Source organism: Mesocricetus auratus, unplaced genomic scaffold (assembly GCF_017639785.1).
Source record: "Mesocricetus auratus isolate SY011 unplaced genomic scaffold, BCM_Maur_2.0 Super-Scaffold_100003, whole genome shotgun sequence".
Lineage (NCBI taxonomy): Eukaryota > Metazoa > Chordata > Mammalia > Rodentia > Cricetidae > Mesocricetus > Mesocricetus auratus.
The window spans coordinates 72,007,714-72,026,546 of NW_024429188.1; the positions used below are offsets into that span (position 1 = coordinate 72,007,714).

The 18,833-nt window shown below is 42.7% G+C and overlaps 1 protein-coding gene across 2 annotated transcripts in view; it reads left to right on the forward strand.

Annotated features, from left to right (window-relative positions):
- The first annotated feature begins 588 nt into the window (after window positions 1–588).
- Drp2 (dystrophin related protein 2) overlaps window positions 589–18,833 on the forward strand; it is a 52,348-nt gene continuing 34,103 nt past the window's right edge. For both annotated transcript variants that reach the window (XM_013115233.3, XM_040744381.1), the window contains exons 1-2: window positions 589–734; window positions 18,553–18,730. In XM_013115233.3, the coding sequence (XP_012970687.2) occupies window positions 18,663–18,730 (68 nt within the window). In that variant the 5' untranslated portion in view covers window positions 589–734; window positions 18,553–18,662. The remainder of the gene's footprint in view (window positions 735–18,552; window positions 18,731–18,833) is intronic.

Here is an 18,833-nt window from a genome sequence, read left to right on the forward strand (position 1 = left end):
GGCAGACTGTGCTGTGCCCCAGACTGTACCTTGAGTATCAATGACAATTGTTAGAGCAGAGTGTTTCAGCTCCCGGAACAGAAATTGAATCCTGGACTGACTACTGAGGGGCCCCTGCCAGCTGCTGGCTCCGAAGTTGGTTTTGGCTCTGGGCTGGAGATGTGGAAGTTGGGGGCCAGACACTTTGCTCAGCTCAGCAGCTCCTATTGATCTCCGGGGCTCTTTTGTCTCCTCCTCCCAGTGGAAGCCTCTCCTCCTTCTCCCCCTCTCTCCCTCTGCTTTTCAGGCTCTTCCGCTTTGCTCTTCTGCTTCTAATGAATTGAAATCTCCGAGAGCTGCCACGGCTCTGGTACTTTCATAAAACTGTCCTTGCTCTCTCTGCATTTGTCCAGTCAAGGGTATCTTTGCCTGAGGTTAGAATGGCACTGTTAGTCCTGGTGATGATTGCATAGCAACACAGAGCAGCACGGAGAGGGGGGGAGGAGGAGGAGGAGGAGGAGGAGGAGGAGGAGGAGGAGGAGGAGGAGGAGGAGGAGGAGGAGGAGGAGGAGGAGGAGGAGGAGGAGGAGGAGGAGGAGGAGGACAGGGAGGTGGAAGAGACAGAGAGAGAGTGCACACAGCAGCTGTCGGCATCCCTGTCTCAGGGACTTCTTCGCTGATTCACAGAGGCAGCTTAGCCGGGGCCTCCCAGCCTCCAGCTACCGCCTGCTTCGCAGACCTCACGGAATCAGAAGGTAGGCCATAGAGAAATGATTTCCAAGCCTCGCCCTCATTCAGCTGGCTGAAAGAAGGGAAGCTTCAGGGATAGCACTGTCTAAGGGGGTGTCTGTACGCCTGTTCTGGTCTGCCTGCATGTGCCTTTGGGGGAAAACTTGCATTAAATAAATGCTTCTAATGAAGTAGTCACTGATTGGATTCATAAAGGAGAAAGAAGATACGGAAGACTGGTAACTCAAGCCAATTTGAGCAATTGCGGTCTAAATGATGAATAAGAGGAAGGTCCATGATTTGTTTCTTTGATAGGAACAGGGTGTTTATTTAATCTTAGATTTTTTTCAGTGACATGCTTTTGTCTAAGGGTAGATTTACTGGTGAGAGGGAAGGGGTATGTGTGGAAAGCCTTTGCTGGAAAGAGAAGAGAGGCAATACCGGACCTTTAATTTTCTGAACAAATGAGTATTCTGGCCAGGAGACAGGACATAGGAGTTCTTCCCTGAAGTAATCCGGGCGAAGGGATCATAGCATCTCTGTACTGACTTTCTGACCCCTTCATTTCCCTGGTGCAGTCTCCCCCATTGCCTGCTGTGCTTTCTGACTCCCTCTCTGCCTCCTGGAACGGTGAGGCAGCCTTTACCTCTCCAGAACATAGTTTGAGTGACTTCTCCGGAGTCCAACACCCCAGTTCCTTCTACACCCCCTGCCTCTCCTAGCCTCAGGCTGAGTGCCCCAACCTGGTTCATGGGCCTGGGACTGGATGGGTAAATGGGATTTATCCTTCTCTTGATAGGTAGACAGGGACAGACCTCACGGGTTCGAAGCAGGTGAGGTGTCTGGGGCTGGGGAGAAGTGATCTTGGGAGCATCTTCTGTTAGCTGTTATTGAGAGCGTGGAGTTTGCTGTGAGGAAGAGGACACACTTCTTGTGCTTTCCTTTCAATTGTTCTGAAGAACAAAGGCATTCAAAATCTCTGTGTATACTTTTACAATGAAACCTTTGTTTCTAAATTAAAGGCCCCCTGAGTAAATCACCTCCAAGGAAGTCTGGTGGAAGCCACAAACCTTAGCAGATTCTTCTTCTGAGGTTTGGGTGGGAGATGGGTCCAAGGAATCTCAGTGCTGGACATTGAAGGGACTGTCCTGTCCCTAAAGGAAGATGGAGCCACTCCTTCCCTGGGTGACCAGGTCTCTCTGCCTTGAAGTGCTGATCCCTGCCAACTCTTGATGGAGTGAAGGCACGTAGGGAGAGACTTACTCGTACCTTCTGGATTAGGCCCTAGCTAAGGGCTTTTGAGCTCCCACCAGAAACACCTTCCAGCTCTGCTGACACCTAAAGGAGAGGAGCCAGACTTGAAGCAACAAACTTAGGATAGGCCCAAAACCCAGATGAAAAGAACACATCTAGGACACAGCCCTTCCCATCGCAAATGCTCAGAAGTTTCTGGTGTTCCATCTGCCATAATACATGTGAGGCCTGATCAAGGGCATTCACTGAGAGAAAGCCCACTCAGTAGATGTTGCAGTATGTAATCATAGTCTGCTTTTCAAAATGAACATAATCTTTTTTATCTTTCTAGTAGTAGATTTTAATTTATTTCATGTGCACGTGAAAGAAAGGGCGTGTGACACAACTCTCATGTGGAGGTCAGAGGACAACTTGTATAAGCCAGTTCTACTCTTTCCATCATGTGGTCCCAGGGATCAAACTCAGGTCCTTAGGCTTGGCAGCAGGTGTCCTTAACCACTGAGCCATCTTACTAGTCCTTCCAAAGGATTCCAAACACTGACAGCTAAAGTGGTAAGAAAATCTTTCTAGGGCAACAGTTTTAGGAGAATATTAATAGGTTCTGTTTTAAAGTGTGTGTGTGGTGGATACAGCAATGTTTTGGAAATTCTTTTTCACTGAATTTTCCTCTTAGAGAGTGACAGTGCACATAAATCATGTTAAAGGCTTGAGGAATGCTGCTATGAATAAATGTGAATATTTTGATGTAGGGGACCCTTGAGCATTGTACAGGGGTGGGTTTAGCTGTTTGCTGCTAACTAACCAATTAACCAAGCAGACAAACAACAACAAAAGGACTTGAAGGAAGCAGTCATGTGAAAACGAAACTCTGCAAGGCAGTCTGCTCCAGCGCTGTGTATTAAAACACGCACACCCCGGAGTTTAACAGAATTGCTGTCCTTCCCTCAGCTGATGGGTGGCAGAGAGATTATCTCCTGATCTCCAGCTGACTACGTCCAACTGCTAGGTCTCTAGTGGGTTCCCTTCTGAGGAACTAGTCCCGGGAAAATGAAGAAGCCTTAAGGAGGAATCTTCTAATTTTGAATGCAACATCTATATTTATTACATTGCGCTCAGTGTCTTGTTATACCCAAAAATGATCAGTTCTCCATTTAGCATGGGATTTGTTGCATTTTTAAAATTACTGTGCTATTTTTATGATTTGCACATTCTAAGCAGCATAAAGAATAAATTGATGACCAGGTTAAGAAAGACGTTACCAATAGAGTCTATTCTTTCATAATTAAAGTTCCCTCCCTCCATAGTGAACACTATCCTGGATGTAATGTTTGTTATTCTCTTTCCTTTATTCATACTTTAATCATTTCTTTCTCTGTATATATATATATGTATATATTCATATATGTATGCATATGTGTTTAACGAACATATGCTGCTGTTCCTGTTGTAAAAGTTTATATCAATGGTATTCAATGTATGTATTATTCTACAACTCGTTTTTATAGTCAATATTATATTTGTGAAATCCATCCATGTTGTAATATGTGGCTCTAATTCAAAACATTCATTTTTCAATTATGTATTCATGAACTAAGCAGAATTTATTTATCCCTCCAGGTTGGAGCTGTGACCATTCTGTATTCATTCTTAGGTAGTTAAGTTGAGGTGAATGCTTCAATCAGGAAGTAGAATTATCCACTCACAAACTATTAGCAGCAGCATCTTTAAGGGACATTGTCAATTCCCTCTCCAAAATCGCTTACTAACTTACATTCTCACTCAGCAGTGTAGGAAAGTCCCGGCTTTATTGAGTTAATTGGTTCAGAATAAAATTCTCATCTATGAGGATGTATCTTTAGGCTTCTGAATGGGAAATAAATTTTATTCCTCAAAAGTGCTTGATAGGTCTTATCTCAGGAACATCTTTCCTCGTTTCAACCTGTCAGTTAAGAGGTTGCTTAGACGACCCCACAGGTCTCGTCCTGTATGACAGTTGGATTTCTCAGGTTTATTCATTGAGTCAGTCACATCTGAAGTAGAAACTTGTCTTTGGCTATGCTGCAGGAAGTGACTTTAGGAGCATATACCTATGTGGACCTCCTCTCTCACTAGCATGTTGTCTAGTGGAGATATCACATTGTGAAAGGGAAGATGGTCATGCTGTGTCACCTTGAACTGAGGTGAGGAGTCCGTAGCTGCAGGAAGAATTCTCATTCTGTGTGTCCCTACACTTGGCCATCTTAAAACATGAGGCCTTTTTTTTCTGAGAATACTAAATGGTTTGCGAAAAATGTGGGATAAAGAAAAAAATGAGAGAATTCCATTTATGCAGCTCCCCAGAAGTGTCAATAAACAGTATGGTGTATGTTTGTCTAGGCTTTCTGCACAAATTTGCACATAGACTTATAAATGCATTTACAAAATTGAACTTTTGTCAAGCACAGCATTCTAACACTTGTTTTCTGTGACCTAGAAGGTATGTTTGGAATCAGTGGTGGTTAGTATTGTCGGCTTGACACAAGCTAGTTACCTTGGAGGAAGGAGCCTCCACTGAGGAAGTACCTTCGTAAAACTGGTGGGTGAGCAAGTCCTTGGGCATTTTCCTGATTAATGATTGAGGTGGGAGGGCCCCGCTCACTGTGGGTAGTGCACCCCTGGGCAGAGAGTCCTGTGTAAGAAAGCAGGACGAGGAAGCTATGAGTAATACGCCAGAAAGCAGCACCCCTCCATGGCCTCTGCATCAGTTTCTGCCTCCAGGTTTCTGCCTTGGGTTCCGGCCTTGATACCTTCCTGAGAAGCCGTGAGGTGAAATAAACCCTTTCCTTCGCAAGTTGCTTTGGTTATGGTGTTTATTACAGCAATAGAAAGCAAATTAAGATAGCAGCTGATGAGTGAGTACATAGAGAGCTGTGTCTGCATAACAGTCCTGTGTGATTGGCTCCAATCGAAAACATTTGAGTACTTGCTATTAACAGCAGAGCGCATGCATTAACTGCTTGCAACAAGGCAGTGAGACACAGATCTCTCTCTTTCCCATGGCTCCAGACTTCTCTCTGTCAGTCCAAGGTGGCACTGCATGACTGACCACCTTTCCTTTCTCACAATGTGGCGTTTCTACTATCCAGTGTGGCAGTAAAAGAGGACGCATGCATTCTGGGTCTTTTGTTGCCCTGTTTTGTAGACATAGCAGCTGAAGTACAATAAGGTTAGAGAGCTTGTGCAGATTTTCGCTAGGAAATGGCAGAGCCACATGCAGAGGCGAACATTCTGGCTCTGGGCCTATGCCCTTAACCATCATGCTGAGCTTCCTCAGGCATAGTCCACTGACCAGTCCCCTGGTGATGGACATTTGAGTCAATTGCCCATTTTTGCTCTCTCACATTACACTGCAGTAGACATCCTTGTCTACTTGTGTAACTCTCTCGGTAGTGTAAGTTTCTAACCATCAGCTTTTAGGTGGGAAGAGTTTATTTGTTCATTTTAAAGTATTGATCGAGCTCTAGATATTGAGGAAGCTCTGAGCTCAAACTGAGAAGCTTGTCAGTGCAGAAATTTATTTCTAAGATGTCCTGCAAAGGGCAGTTAAGTGCTTTGCAGGGTTTGTTAGCCTGATACTACCCCAGACAGATTCACTGCATCTGCCTTTGTGCGCGCGCGCGCGCACATGCTCCAGTGTGTGTGCATTCGTGTGTGTGTGCATGCATGTGTGTTCGTGTGCACGTGCACGCATGTGTGCATGCGTGTGTGTGTGTGTGTGTGTGAGTAAAGTTCATTTGGCTGCATTGTGTCCAGTGGTGTTTTTCTGTGATCATTCCCATTTGCTGTAAAGAGAGGTTTCTTAGATGAGGCCTACTCAACAGGAGGGAAATCATGCCTGATACTGGAAACACAGGCAGCTTCTGGGGGCTAGTGAGGTCATGGACCTTGGAAAAGAATTTGCCACTGCCACTTTGCTAGACCAGCATAATTCCTTACTACATTCTGAAACTATCCTTATGTCCACAAACAAGTGTAACTACCACCCCTTGACAAAGTACTACAGGCAATTGATGGATGCTAGAAGGAAAATTAGCCTCTCCCAGGGATAAGCTCCTTATTGGTTGTCCAACACAGAGTGCTCAGCCCCTCAACCATATACACACTACCAATAACAACAGACTCAGCAGGTCATATTTATATATGTGTGCATATACATACATAAGACATAAAAAACCCACCACCACTTTGGGAAGTGGTTAGTTTAGATCATTAGGGTGGAGCCGTAATGCCTGAATGCTACTGGCATTATTAGAGAAGGGAAGAATGAGGAGGGAGAAGAGGGCATACACAGAGAGAGATGCAAAGGCCCCACCAGGATGGGACACAGCCTGAACCCGTGTCGTGCCGTTTGAATGCAAAGCTTCTAAAACTCTGTGCCGAATAAAATTTAAACTTATTTAAAATAATGAATTTCTTTTCCGTTTTTAGCTTTAAAGACAGGGTTTCTCTACATAGCCCTAGCTGTCATGGAGTTCACTATGTAGATCAGGTTGGACCCAAACTCACAGAGATCCATCTGTCTCTGACTCCTGAGTGCTAGGATTAAAGGTATGTGCTACCACATGCAGCCTAAAATAATGTTTTAAATTGAAAAAGAATTACATCATTTTCCCTCCTCCCTTAACTCCCTCCAGCTCCTCCTAGCTACTCTCCCTGGAACCCACCTTATGTTTCCCCCACTCTCAAGTTGATAGCCTCATTTTCATTATTATTGTTATGTGTATATGTGTGTATTATTTATGACATTTTATGCATGTACATAATGTATCTAGATCTCAAACAGACACACACACACACACACATTACTCTCTTACTTTCTCTTCTTCCCCTTACTCTTCCTTCTAATCCCCTTCATATTCCCAATCACCTCCCCTTTTCTGCTTGCTAGGAGACCAGTGGCAACAATGCCTCATAGAGTGGGTTCTAGAATTTACAAAGATAACATCATGTAATGATGAAGAACTTGCATTCTTGGACAGAACTGCCCAAGTACACATTTCAGCTCTTTGCCACATGGCTTCAGTATGACTTCACATGTTACTTTTTGTCTGTGTGCCTGTTTTCTCATTGCATGTTGAAGACAATAATGACTGTTTTATAGGATTATCTGAGAACGAAATATATATACATTTAGTTAAGATATATACATACATACGTGTGTGTGTGTGTGTGTGTGTTTGGTAGGTTATTTTCTCTTAATACAGGGTCTCTAAGTGTAGCCCAGGCTGTCCTTAGACCCATAATCCTCCTGTTGCAGACTCCTCAGGGTTTTTTCTTTCTTTTTTAGTTTTGTGAGACAGGGTTTCTCTGTTGAACTGTCCTGGCTGTCCTGGAACTTGCTTTGTAGACCAGGCTGGCCTTGAATTCACAGAGATCTGCCTGCCTCTGCCTCCTAAGTGCTTGGATTAAAGGCATGTGTCACCACCACCCAGGCAGACTCCTGAGTTTTACAGGTATGCACCATCATGCCTGGTAAGAAGATTTTAACTACTGTTGTTCATTTGGATATGGAAAAACACATGATTTTTTTCCACAATACAACTGAAGCAAGTTGTGAGGAGCAAGTCAGTAAACAGATCCCATCCATGGCCTCTGTACCAGGTTCTCTCGGTGGACAGTGATTCAGGATGTGTAACGTAAATAAGCCCTTTCCTTCTCATATTGCTTTTGGACACAGTACTTTATCAGATCAATAGAAATCCTAACTAAGACAGCAGGCATGTCAAGAAAGCAGGGGCCTGAAGCAGCTTGTCATGCTACATCCATAATGAGACAACAGAGAAGGGTGAAAACATGGCCAGCTCTCCTTTTCCATTTAATTCAGTCCAGGTTTCTCCACAGAGGCAATGGTCCATCCCCCAGTTAAAATGGACCTTTCTTTACACTGATTAACACAATGAAGGCAACCCCTAAAGGACATTCTCCGAGCCTAGTCTTTTTTATTTAAATTAGAAACAAGCTTGTTTTACATGTAAATCCCAGTTCCCTCTCCCTCCCCTCCCCCCCCCTACCTCCAACAACCCCCTATCCCATTCCCTTTCTGCTCCCCAGGGAGGGTGATGTCTTCCATGGGGGATCTTCAAAGTCTGTCATATCATTTGGAGCAGGGCCTAGACCCTCCCTCATGTGTCTAGGCGGAGAGAGTATCCCTCTATGTGGAGTGGGCTCCCAAAGTCCATTCACGTACTAAGGATAAATACTGATCCACTACCAGAGGCCCCATAGATTGTCCAGACCTCCAATCTGACATCCACGTTTAGGGGGTCTGGGACAGTCCTATGCTGATTTCCCAGCTATCAGTCTGGGGTCCATGAGCTCCCCCCTCCTTGCCATCTGTGGGTCTCTCCAGTCTGGTCTTGACCCCTTTGCTTATCACTCCTCCCTCAGATCCTAGTCTTAATCTAAATAATTTTTCACGGTCTGCCAGGTAATTCTAGAGTCTGTCAAGTTGACAGTTAGCACTAATTGTCACAGACTTCCTTGGCATCTTGAAGGAGAGTGGGGAGAAAGGAGAAAATAGATTCTTTTAAAGTCTTGATATATTTGCATGGTTAAAATTCAAAAAGTACAAACAACAGCTAGAACTGTTTCACAAAGAAAACCCTGTCTCAAAAAAATATCCATAATGTTTTGGCAAAAAGTACAAACAAATACTGAGTCTAAAATCCGTATTTCTAAGATGGACTGGTGGCTCAGCAGTTAAGAGCACTTGTTTATCTTGCAGAGGACCTGGGTTCAGTTCCCAGTATCCACATGGAGATTTGTGGTGATATTTTGTTTATGATCTGACAAATAAAGCTTGCCTGTGGATCAGAGTGCAAAGCTAGCCACACTAGTTAGCCACAGAGGCCAGGCAGTGATGACACACACCTTTAATCCCAACACCAGAGAGGAATATATAAGACAGGAGGAGACAGGAGTCAGTCTGCAGTCACGCTGAAGGCAGGATCACCTCTTCTTTGTCTGAGCATTGGTAGAGGCGAGAACTCTCTAGTCATTGGCTACTTTGCTTTTCTGATCTTCAGCTTGAACCTCAATATTTGTCTCTGGTTTTTATTATTCGTGCCACAGAGATTTTTGTGTGTGTGTTTGTTTTGTTTTTGTCTTTCAAGATAGGGTTTCTCTGTGTAAAAGATCTGGTTGTCTTGAAACTCAAAAAACTCTGCCTCTGCCGCCCGAGTACTGGGATTAAAGGAATGAGCCACCACTGCACAGACCATATGGTGTTTACAACAGTTTCTAACTCCAGTTCTAGGGGATCTGACACCCTCTTCTGACCTCCATGGTACACACATGGTACACATGAATAGATGCAGGCAGACATTCATATACATAAAAATAAATAAAATGTATATTTCCTATTGATGACATGAGATTTTTATGGTGTGAATTGTAATTTTATTTACAATGGGACTGTACTTATAATGATTCATTATATTTTACATACATGCTCAGTGCACTTTCTTAAATAAGTACACTGCTTTTTTAAAGGTAGAAAGTCCCAAAGGAGTGGGAGAGAATTTCTCTGTAATAGCCATTCATTTCCCTCCTCCAATGGCAACAAATTATCATATATACGTCCAGAAGATATTTTATTGCAAATATAAGGGCATATTTTCATTTTTTGTGAGCAAATGAAGCTAACTAAATCAAGATGGTTAGTCTTGGTTTATTTCTTTTTACCATTGGAAAATACATTTTAGCTGTGTACAGTGGCACATGCCTATAATTTCAGCTACTTAGAAGACTGAGGCAGAAGTTCTCAATTTCAAGGCCAATTTGATAAGCAGTACAACTCTGTCTCAAAATGAAAACGACTAGGAATGTAGCTCAGTGGTAAAGCACTAGCCTAGCATGCATGAAAATGAATCCCCGGTTACATACACACACACACACACACACACACACACACACACACACATGCACACGTGTGCACACACACACGCACACACGCGCACACACATGCACACACATTCCATAGAACAAAGCTCTGGGCCAGGAATCAAGGGCCCTGAATAGGTTCAATTATGTTTCAGTGTGTTCACCTCAAAATGATGTAATTTTAGCTGAAACAACCTTGCCAGGTTATTCTAAAAGACAGCTTTTTGTTGCTTGCTTTTGTTTATTTCTTTGCTTGAGGCAGAGTCTCTAACTTTTATGTATTCAAGAATGACTTTGAAATCTCCACCCTCGTCTCTCCACCTTCTATTGCTGGGATTATGGGCATGGACCACAGTGCCTGCCTTATGTGTAGATGATCTTGAAAGACAGTTTAGCAGGCTTCAAGTTCATGCTGTACAAAGAGTGGGAATAATGGTGTTTTGATGCCTGCCAATCGTAACCACTTATATTTGACAGATTAGAAAAGTAAGCTCATGAACCCCTAGCAGCTGCGCCTACCTACAAAAGGACTACAAATGATGGGGCCCTTCAATATGCAATCATAGGTGGAGGAGGGGCTCATGAGGCCCCACCCATCCCTGAGGAGTTTTTATTGGCAGTTAATGGTTTCTTGGGGGAGAAGGAGTTATTATCTTGAGTGGTGTTGTCGCTGGTTAGTTGCCCATGCTCCAGTAAATAATGTCCCAGTCCCATCTGTTTATGCAAATAGCCTAATTAAACTCAGTGAGGTCTTCCAAACAACGCAACAAAACAAAAGACACAAAAGTAGGAGAATTTGTTGGGAAGAAGAGGATGAGCTGGAGGGAGAGGACGGAGAGTAATGGGGGAATGAGTATGATCAAAATACATTAAATACATGTATGAAATTGACAATGAATAATAAATCTAAAAAATACGGTTTAGAGAGGTGAAATGACTTAAAGCCATAGAACAAAAGGCAAAAATAAAGATCCTAATACTGGGACCACACAGGGTTAATTTATTTTTTATCAAGACAGGGTTTCTCTGTGGCTTTGGAGGCTGTCCTGGAACTTACTCTGTAGACCAGGCTGGCCTTGAACTCACAGAGATCCGCCTGACTCTGCCTCCCGAGTGCTGGGATTAAAGGCATATGCTGCTGCCACCCAGTCAGAAGAGGTTAATACTTTTATGGCTATGTTATGATTAGAAGCGATGAATTCTTTTGAGAGGGAATGGAGTTGAGACAAGGTCTCTCTCTGGCTGTTCTGGAACTTTCTCTGTAGACCAAACTGGCCTTGAACTCACAGAGATCCACCTGCCTCTCTCTTCAGTGCACAGATTAAAGGCCAGTGCCACCATGACCTTGAAAGGTATGGATTTTTTATTCCTTGGTTTATCTTAGTATTGTCTGGTAACAAGTCAGCAGAACAATAAGAAGGGAAGCACTAATTTGTAAAGAATTCTATTTTGTTGGTTTGGTTTGGGGGATCCAGGATTCCAATCACTATAGACCTGGTTGGCTGGGCACTTGCCATATAGAAAAGGCTGGCCTTGAACTTGTGGCAACCTTCCTGCCTCTGCCTCCTGAATGCTGGTATTACAGGCAAGTGCCACTAAGTTTGGTAAGAAGTCACTCTCATAATATCTCACAAAAAGAAATGCAAATGACTGCTAAACTCTGTATGGATGGTCCACATTCCTAGGAATTGAGGAAATGCAAAGTAATCAGTAAGAGCCTATTTTTGCTCACAGTTAACCAAATTGTCACTCTCATACATTACTGGTGGCAGTATTAATTATGCACAATGTTGTTCGTTGTCATTTGACTTCTAAAGCAGAAGGACTATAAAGATATGGCCAACTGTTAAAATAAATCTTGGTATATCAATTCAGAGAAATAGTGTGGGACAATGAGGACAGCTAACTCAGCCATGCCAGAAAGTATGCTAAGTTATGTAAAACCATGATGAACATTAATAATTAGAACGATTCCATAGGGTCAGTATAATTCTTATCCCTGTTTTACAGACCAGAGCACTGATGCGCTGAGAGGTAAGGTCTGGCCTGATGCCAGAGCTAAGGACCTCAACCACAGCACTCTTAGCAGTTATTAGAAATCATGTTTCAATTGGGACTACAGCTTAGAGGTACAGTGCTTGTTTGTGTAGTGTGTGTGAGACCCTGGGTTCAATTCCAAGAACTCCACATACACAGATTTGGGGGGAGGGAGAGAAATAGAAACCATTATGAGATGGCCATGATATGGTAAGTGAACAAAGCAGGATACAAATGATAGATGGCATATGGCGAGTTCATTGTACTTGAAAGCCAGCCATGATGGCACATACCAGTAATCCCAGCACACTGGAGGTAGAGGCAGGAGAAATACAAGGTCTAAACTAGCTTGGACTACATATAAAAGCCCTGTCTCAGAAGCAAGGAACAAGAACATTTTTATTAGATTTTAAAATTAGCATGCAAAGTAATGAGTTTCATTATGGCATTTTTCTGTCACTGTATTCTAATTTATATCCCTTCCTCATTGCCTCCATTCCCTGGTCCCTTCTCTGATAAGGGTTGGTATGGATTCACAAAGTAGTTTTTAATTTTTTCAAATATTTATTAGTTTTTTATTTGTTTGTTTGTTTGTTTAGAAGTCATATCTTGGGGAGAGTGGAATACTGAAGTCATCTATTATCATTATACCAAGACCCACGCCACCTTCTATGCCCATTAGTGTTTGTTTTTTGAAGTTGGGAGCCTCAATATTCATGCATGTGTATTTATGATTGTGATAGTCTCTTTATTGTTATGTATGTCTTTATCTCTTCTAACTTAATTTGAAATCTGCATCGTCAGGTGCTAGACTAGCTATGCCGGTTATTTTCAGCTTCCGCTCACTTAATAGGTTGACTTCCATCCTTTGATGTTCAGTGTGTGTTTGCCAGTTTCTTTCCTGATAACTCAGAGTTAGAGTTAGATGTAGTATTTTAATCCAGCTATTCTGCATCCCTTTGTTGATGAGCTGAGGTCACTTACAGTTCTGGTTACTATTGAGAGATTTTTAAAATATTAATTCCTCTCATTTTTGTGTTTGATTATTGTTTGCTCTTTTCTTTATCTTTTATTAGTATGAAGTCTGCTGCTTTACTGTGTTGGCCACAACTGATTCTTTAATTTTCCTTTGTTCATCTATTTCTCTCACGAAATTTGTTCTCTCCTGTCCTTTCATGATTGAGACTTTCTGCTTTTCTTTCTCCTTTGTGTGTAGTATTCCTTTAAATATCTTCTGCTAGGCCCTACACACAGTAGAGCACAATAGTACACTAAAGCATGATAGAGCCAACCCCATTGGCAGAGGCGTGGGTGAGCCACCCTGAAACTGTGAGCATGGGGAGAGCTGTCCCCATTAATCATCTGCATGTGGTGACATGGGCATGGGAGAGAAGCACCCCCATTAACACCCAAGGCAGGTGAGAGAGCTGGCCTGCCCCTCATCAGCTGCAGCATGCAAGAAAGTGACCCCAACTCCAGCCATGCCTGGGCAGCACAGTAGAGCAGGCCCTGAAGGTGTAGTTGTGCGGGAATCTGACTCTGAGGACATGAAAGCAGAACTGGCCCTGCCTCTTGCTCATTGCTGCAAGGGGTGAACTGGCCAGGGCAATGCTGGAGAGCTCACCCTGGTGGTGAAGACAAGGGAGAGCTGGCGGGCTCACCAACCCTGCAACAACCCAGGCCCAGAACCAGGATTATGGGTTGGCTCACCCCAACCTCCGCCCCATCTCTGAACTGCTGGAGCACGTGAAGAGGCCGGTCCTGCAGACCCAAAGCTGCAGGACCTCCACAACACAGGGTAACAGCAGGATATCCAAGAGAACTCCCAGGAAAGGCCCAGCATCAATACTGTAGCAGAAACCAGCGACCTCGAACCAACTCTTTGCAATGAACACTTGCAAGTAAAGATGGATGGACTAAAGGGTTTACTGTGTGACTCACAGGGTCACACTGCAGCTTCCATGGGGCAACTGATGTTTTCCTTCTCTGTTTTTTTTTCTCTTAAATTTTATTTTACTTGATGGCAGAGGTGGGGTGCTTGCAAGGGCAGAGGGTGGATATGAAGGGATGAGGAAATGAATGGGATAGAGATGCATGATGTAAAAGACACAAAGAATAAATTGAAAATACCTTATGCTCAGTGGTTAGCTTGTGCTAGAGCTGGCTGTCCTTGTTTCTCCATCAATTTTAAAATATAGATTTGTGTTTGATAGAACAGTATTGAGTGGTAGTTACTTAATGTTCAGAGCTTGAAATATCTTCTCTTCTTTCCCCTCCTCCTCTTCCTCCTCCCTTGGTTAGTTTTAGGGATGCTGATAAGAGACCTGATGTTTTTATGATGTGTTTGCTTTTGTAAGTAAGTGGTAGTTTTCTTAAAGATTTTAAAATTGTTTCTTTGTTTTGTATGTTTGACTTCTTGTCATGGAGAGGATCTTTTTCATGCCTATTTTGGGTTCCAAATGTCCCTGGAATTTGCAATTATTTCTCTAGATTTGAGGCTTTTTATGTTGTTATTTTATTGATTAGATTCTCACTGTGTTTGTTTTTTTTTATCTCAACTCCTTTCCTATGAATTCTTAGGTTTGGTCTTTTGACCCAGAATTTGTGGAAGCTACAGTCATGTTCATTTTTCTTTCTTTCTGTTTTAGTTTTTGAGACAGGGTTTCTCTGTGTAGCCTTGGCTGTCCTGGAAATTGTTATGTAGAACAGGCTGTCCTTGAGTTCACAGGAATCCACCCTTCTCTGCCTTCCAAGTGGTGTGTACTGTGACACCTGGCCTTTTTTCTTATTTTCCCTTGTTTGTAAAAATATAGTGTTTTCTTAACCTTGTCCTCCATCCCTGATATTCTTTCTTCAGCTTTATTGAGCCTACTGCTGGTGTTTTGACTATTTTTTTAATTTTTAATTTATTGACTTTTCATTCTAACATTTTATTAAATTTATTTACTTATTATGGGGGAGCATTTTTGGGGGGTTGTTGGAGACAGGGTTTCTCTGTGTAGCTTTGGAACCTGTCCTGGAACTAGCTCTTGTAGACCATACTGGTCTCAAACACCAACGCCCCCCCCCCGTGGGAAGAGTAATTTTTGAGAGTTGGTTTTGTCCCTCTAACGAGTATTTCCTGTTGATCAAACATAGGTGGTCAGTGGTGGCAAACACCTTAACTCACTAAACTATCTCATTGGCCCTGTTTCTAATGTTTCTATTTTATGTTCTCCTGTTCTCAAAATCTCAACTTCCTTGCTGAATTTTTCTTCCACGTTACTGGCTTTCTTGCCTAGGTCTTGGATGAGGGTCATGTACTTATTTGTAGCCTCTTTGGGGGTCATTGATCATCTTTAGTCATAAACTTTTGAAATCTTTACCTAGCATTTACCCAGTTCCTTTATCTTTTACTTCAATAACTAAGGAGCTGTGCGCTTTTGGGTTTCTGTGATTAAATTTGCACATCTGTTGTCTGCATAACTCTTCAGTTTGCCTTGGTGATATTTTGATTGAGCAGCCTTCCTTTGGAGGGCTCAGTTCCCTAGGACAATGCAGAGAGGAGAAAACAAAGCGCTTTTGGATGGGCTCTCTGCTCCCTTCCCTTGTCTGAGAACCACAGGGCCAAAGCCTGTTCCGTTTAGAGTACTCTTCACTCTCTCTGCTTCACTGATACCATCTTCCTGAATTTCCAAAGCTTTTCCGCCCCTTCTCTCTTTGAAACAGTCTATTTTTAATTATTCTGACTTTTCTTCTCCTGGTCACATGCAACCAGTTTCTTGCCCTCCACATTACCCGGAATTTACCAGTGTTTATTTTTCAGAGACAAAGGACTCCATCTCTATGTCTGTTAGTGACGGTTGTCTTTGGCAGCATGGCAGTTATTGTCAGCTCCATCCTATGACTGACTTCACATTTTCCAGTTTTTCTGTAAATAGTGTACGTGAAAGTTGAAGATACAGCTCAGGGCTATAGCTCTTGCCTAGCATTTGAAAGTCCCTGGGCCCCGCCCCCAGCACTTCACATAAGTAAGTAAATAAATAAATAAACAAATTTCAAATGAAAAGGTTTTTTTTTCTTTTTTTATGAAAAAGGTTTAAATACAAAAAAAAACCTATGGTTCAGCAATAAAGAGGTTGCCTAGTATGTACAAGTCCCCAGAGTCAACTTGTGGCGCTATAGGAAAAGCTTTTTTTAATTTTGAGAACAAGAATTACTTGTGAATTCAACAAAAATCAAAGCATTTGGACTGGAACTCACTATGTAGATCAGACTGCCCTTGCACTCTTTAGAGATCTGTCCATCTCTGCCTCCTGAGTTCTGGGATTAAAGGCTACCCCACCACCCACTTCAATACATTATGTTTTATCTGAGTGATTGATCTTTTCCTGTTGGTATTTGATTGAGGGAATTGTATTTTCAGCCATCCTTTGGGTAATTGCTTTGTGGGTAGAAAAATGTGTAGCTGTGTAATTGCCAGGAATTTTTAGCTTTAACAGTGTCCTTCACACTACAAACACCAGAATCTGCAATAGCCCTCCATCTTGGGAGCATGGACCCTTGAAGAAGAGCATACTTGATGTATGAAGTCTACAGATGTCTAAATGTGTTAAGTGTTTCTCTCATTCTGTACATTCTAAAAGTACAGCTACTATTGTGGGTGTGAGTGGGTGAAGTGAGACTTTTTTCCTCATCTTAGGAAGGGACCCGTATATGTAAAATGTTGGGGACTAGTGGAATAAAGCTTAAAATGGTCACTGTTTAATCATCACCCCTCGGGGCGGGGGTGATCAAAGATCATTGCTTCGTCCCCTTTGGAGAAGGGTTTGTTTTGGCCACACATTAAAAGAGGTCACCTTTATCATTTGCAAGCATCATCCTTACTACTTATACTCATGCTGTATATATTTATGAAGCCATCATTTGATTTGTACATCTAATTTTTGCTCATATATCTCCCTTTCAAAGCTCATCAGTTCTGATGTGTAAAGCTAAATGTCTCCAGCATATCTGATTATACAACATTACCCTCACCTCTTACCACACGAAATGTGTTCTTTTTCCTGTATCCCTGCTCTTGCTGTTGGCAAAGTTACCCACCTAGCTCCCAAATTAGAAATGTTGACTCCTTCAGCTCCCTTACCTTTCACATCCAATTGGCTACTAAGTCCCAAATGTTTTACCTCCCTGGTGTACCGCAAAGCTTGCTGTCTGCTCATGCATCCTGCCTGCCTATTTATTATATACTAGCTTCTCAGCGTGTTCTTCCCCTGGGAGAATCACCACACAAGGCAAGCAGAAAGCAATCTGGCCATGTCACTCTCCTGCTTAAAAGCTTCAGTGCCCTCTTCTTGTGTACAAAATAAAAGCTACAGTCTGTTGTTTGTCATTCAGGACACGGCCCAATCAGGCACGCATCTTGTTCTTTGCTTACACCACACTTTTTATGTGCCGTTTGGAAAATTCTTTTTGGTTTTATCTTTTCAACATAATGCAACCCTACTTCTTTTTCATGGTTCATCTAAAACATATTTTCTCTAGGGAAATTTTCTTGACATGGCCAGGAAGAATTCACCTTGTCCTCCTCTGTTTCTTTACTCCATCACTATTTCTAACATTAATGCACATAATTGATCGTCTCTATTCTCCCTGTTTGTTTTTTTCTGTATGTGAACTCCTTGGAGCAGGCACTATGTCCTTTTCCCTCTCTGTCTTCCAAACTCTGGCTATACTGAATTCACTGTTACCTGAGTATGCTTTGCCTTTTTGTGACATCAGAAATAGGTGGGCCAACAATTAGTGCCCTTCTCCCCTTTTCTATGTAGGCAAACTCTGCCTCCAATGCTTATCACAAACATCCTCTTTGTAGTATGCGTCTCTGCATTAGTGAGTGTGTGTGTGTGTGTGTGTTTGCAGGTGGATGCATATACATGTGTAGGAGCATATACATGTGTGCACACATTTCTAGGGAAACCAGAGGTCAATCTCAGGAGTCACTTTATGTCTGTCTCTTCCGTCCTTCCTTCCTTTCTTTTTTCTTTCTTTCTTGATTTCTTTCTTTCGACATTGTCTCTCATTGGCCCAGAGCTCAGTAAGTATGCTAGGCTGACTAGCCAGAGTACTCCAGGGATCTGCCTGTTTCCCCTCCCCAGTGTTGGGATTATAAGCACATGCTACCATGCCCAACGTTTTTTAACGTGTGTGATCTGGGGATCAAGTTAAATTCCTCATGTTTTGGTAGCAAGCTTAATGGACTGAGCCATCTCCCTAGACCCCAAATGCATTGTCTCTGAATCTGGGTGGTCTTGGATCTGCTTTGTGCTCCCTTGACCTCGTGTAGCCTTATGAATAGTATTTGACACATGAGTATTTTATTATAATTACTAGTTCACCTAGCTGTGTCTCCAATCTGTCTTGTAGTAATTCATCTTTGTGTCTCTAGCACAAAGCATATTAGGTTAACAATAATCCTTCCTTGGCTAGCAATTAATCCTGTATGGCACATAGTAGCCTGGGAAGAACTATTATGTAGTTCAGTTAGCTGTGGATACTTGTCTGCATAGTTAGCTGGCCCATACAGCTGTTAGGATGTGCTGACTTCATTGGCTTTTTCTAGTCTTGTCTCTAACTCTCTCCTTATTACTTTCCCAGGTGCTTGATGCTCAACAGTTGGTCTACTGCCAGTCCTCACCCTCCATGAGCCTTGGTTCTGATGCAACCTTTGGTCATGCAGGGATGCCCTTACACCCTCCCACGATGTCATGAGTGGCATGCTGCTGACAGGTTTCATCACAGCCGCAGCCTCAGAAACACCTGTCCCCAGCCTCAGGTAAGTGTCCATTACTAAAAGAAAGGCCTGTGTGAAAAGACGGGATGTGGGATCTGGCGAACATATGTGATACCTGTACTTCCTAAGGTGCCAGGAAACTCCT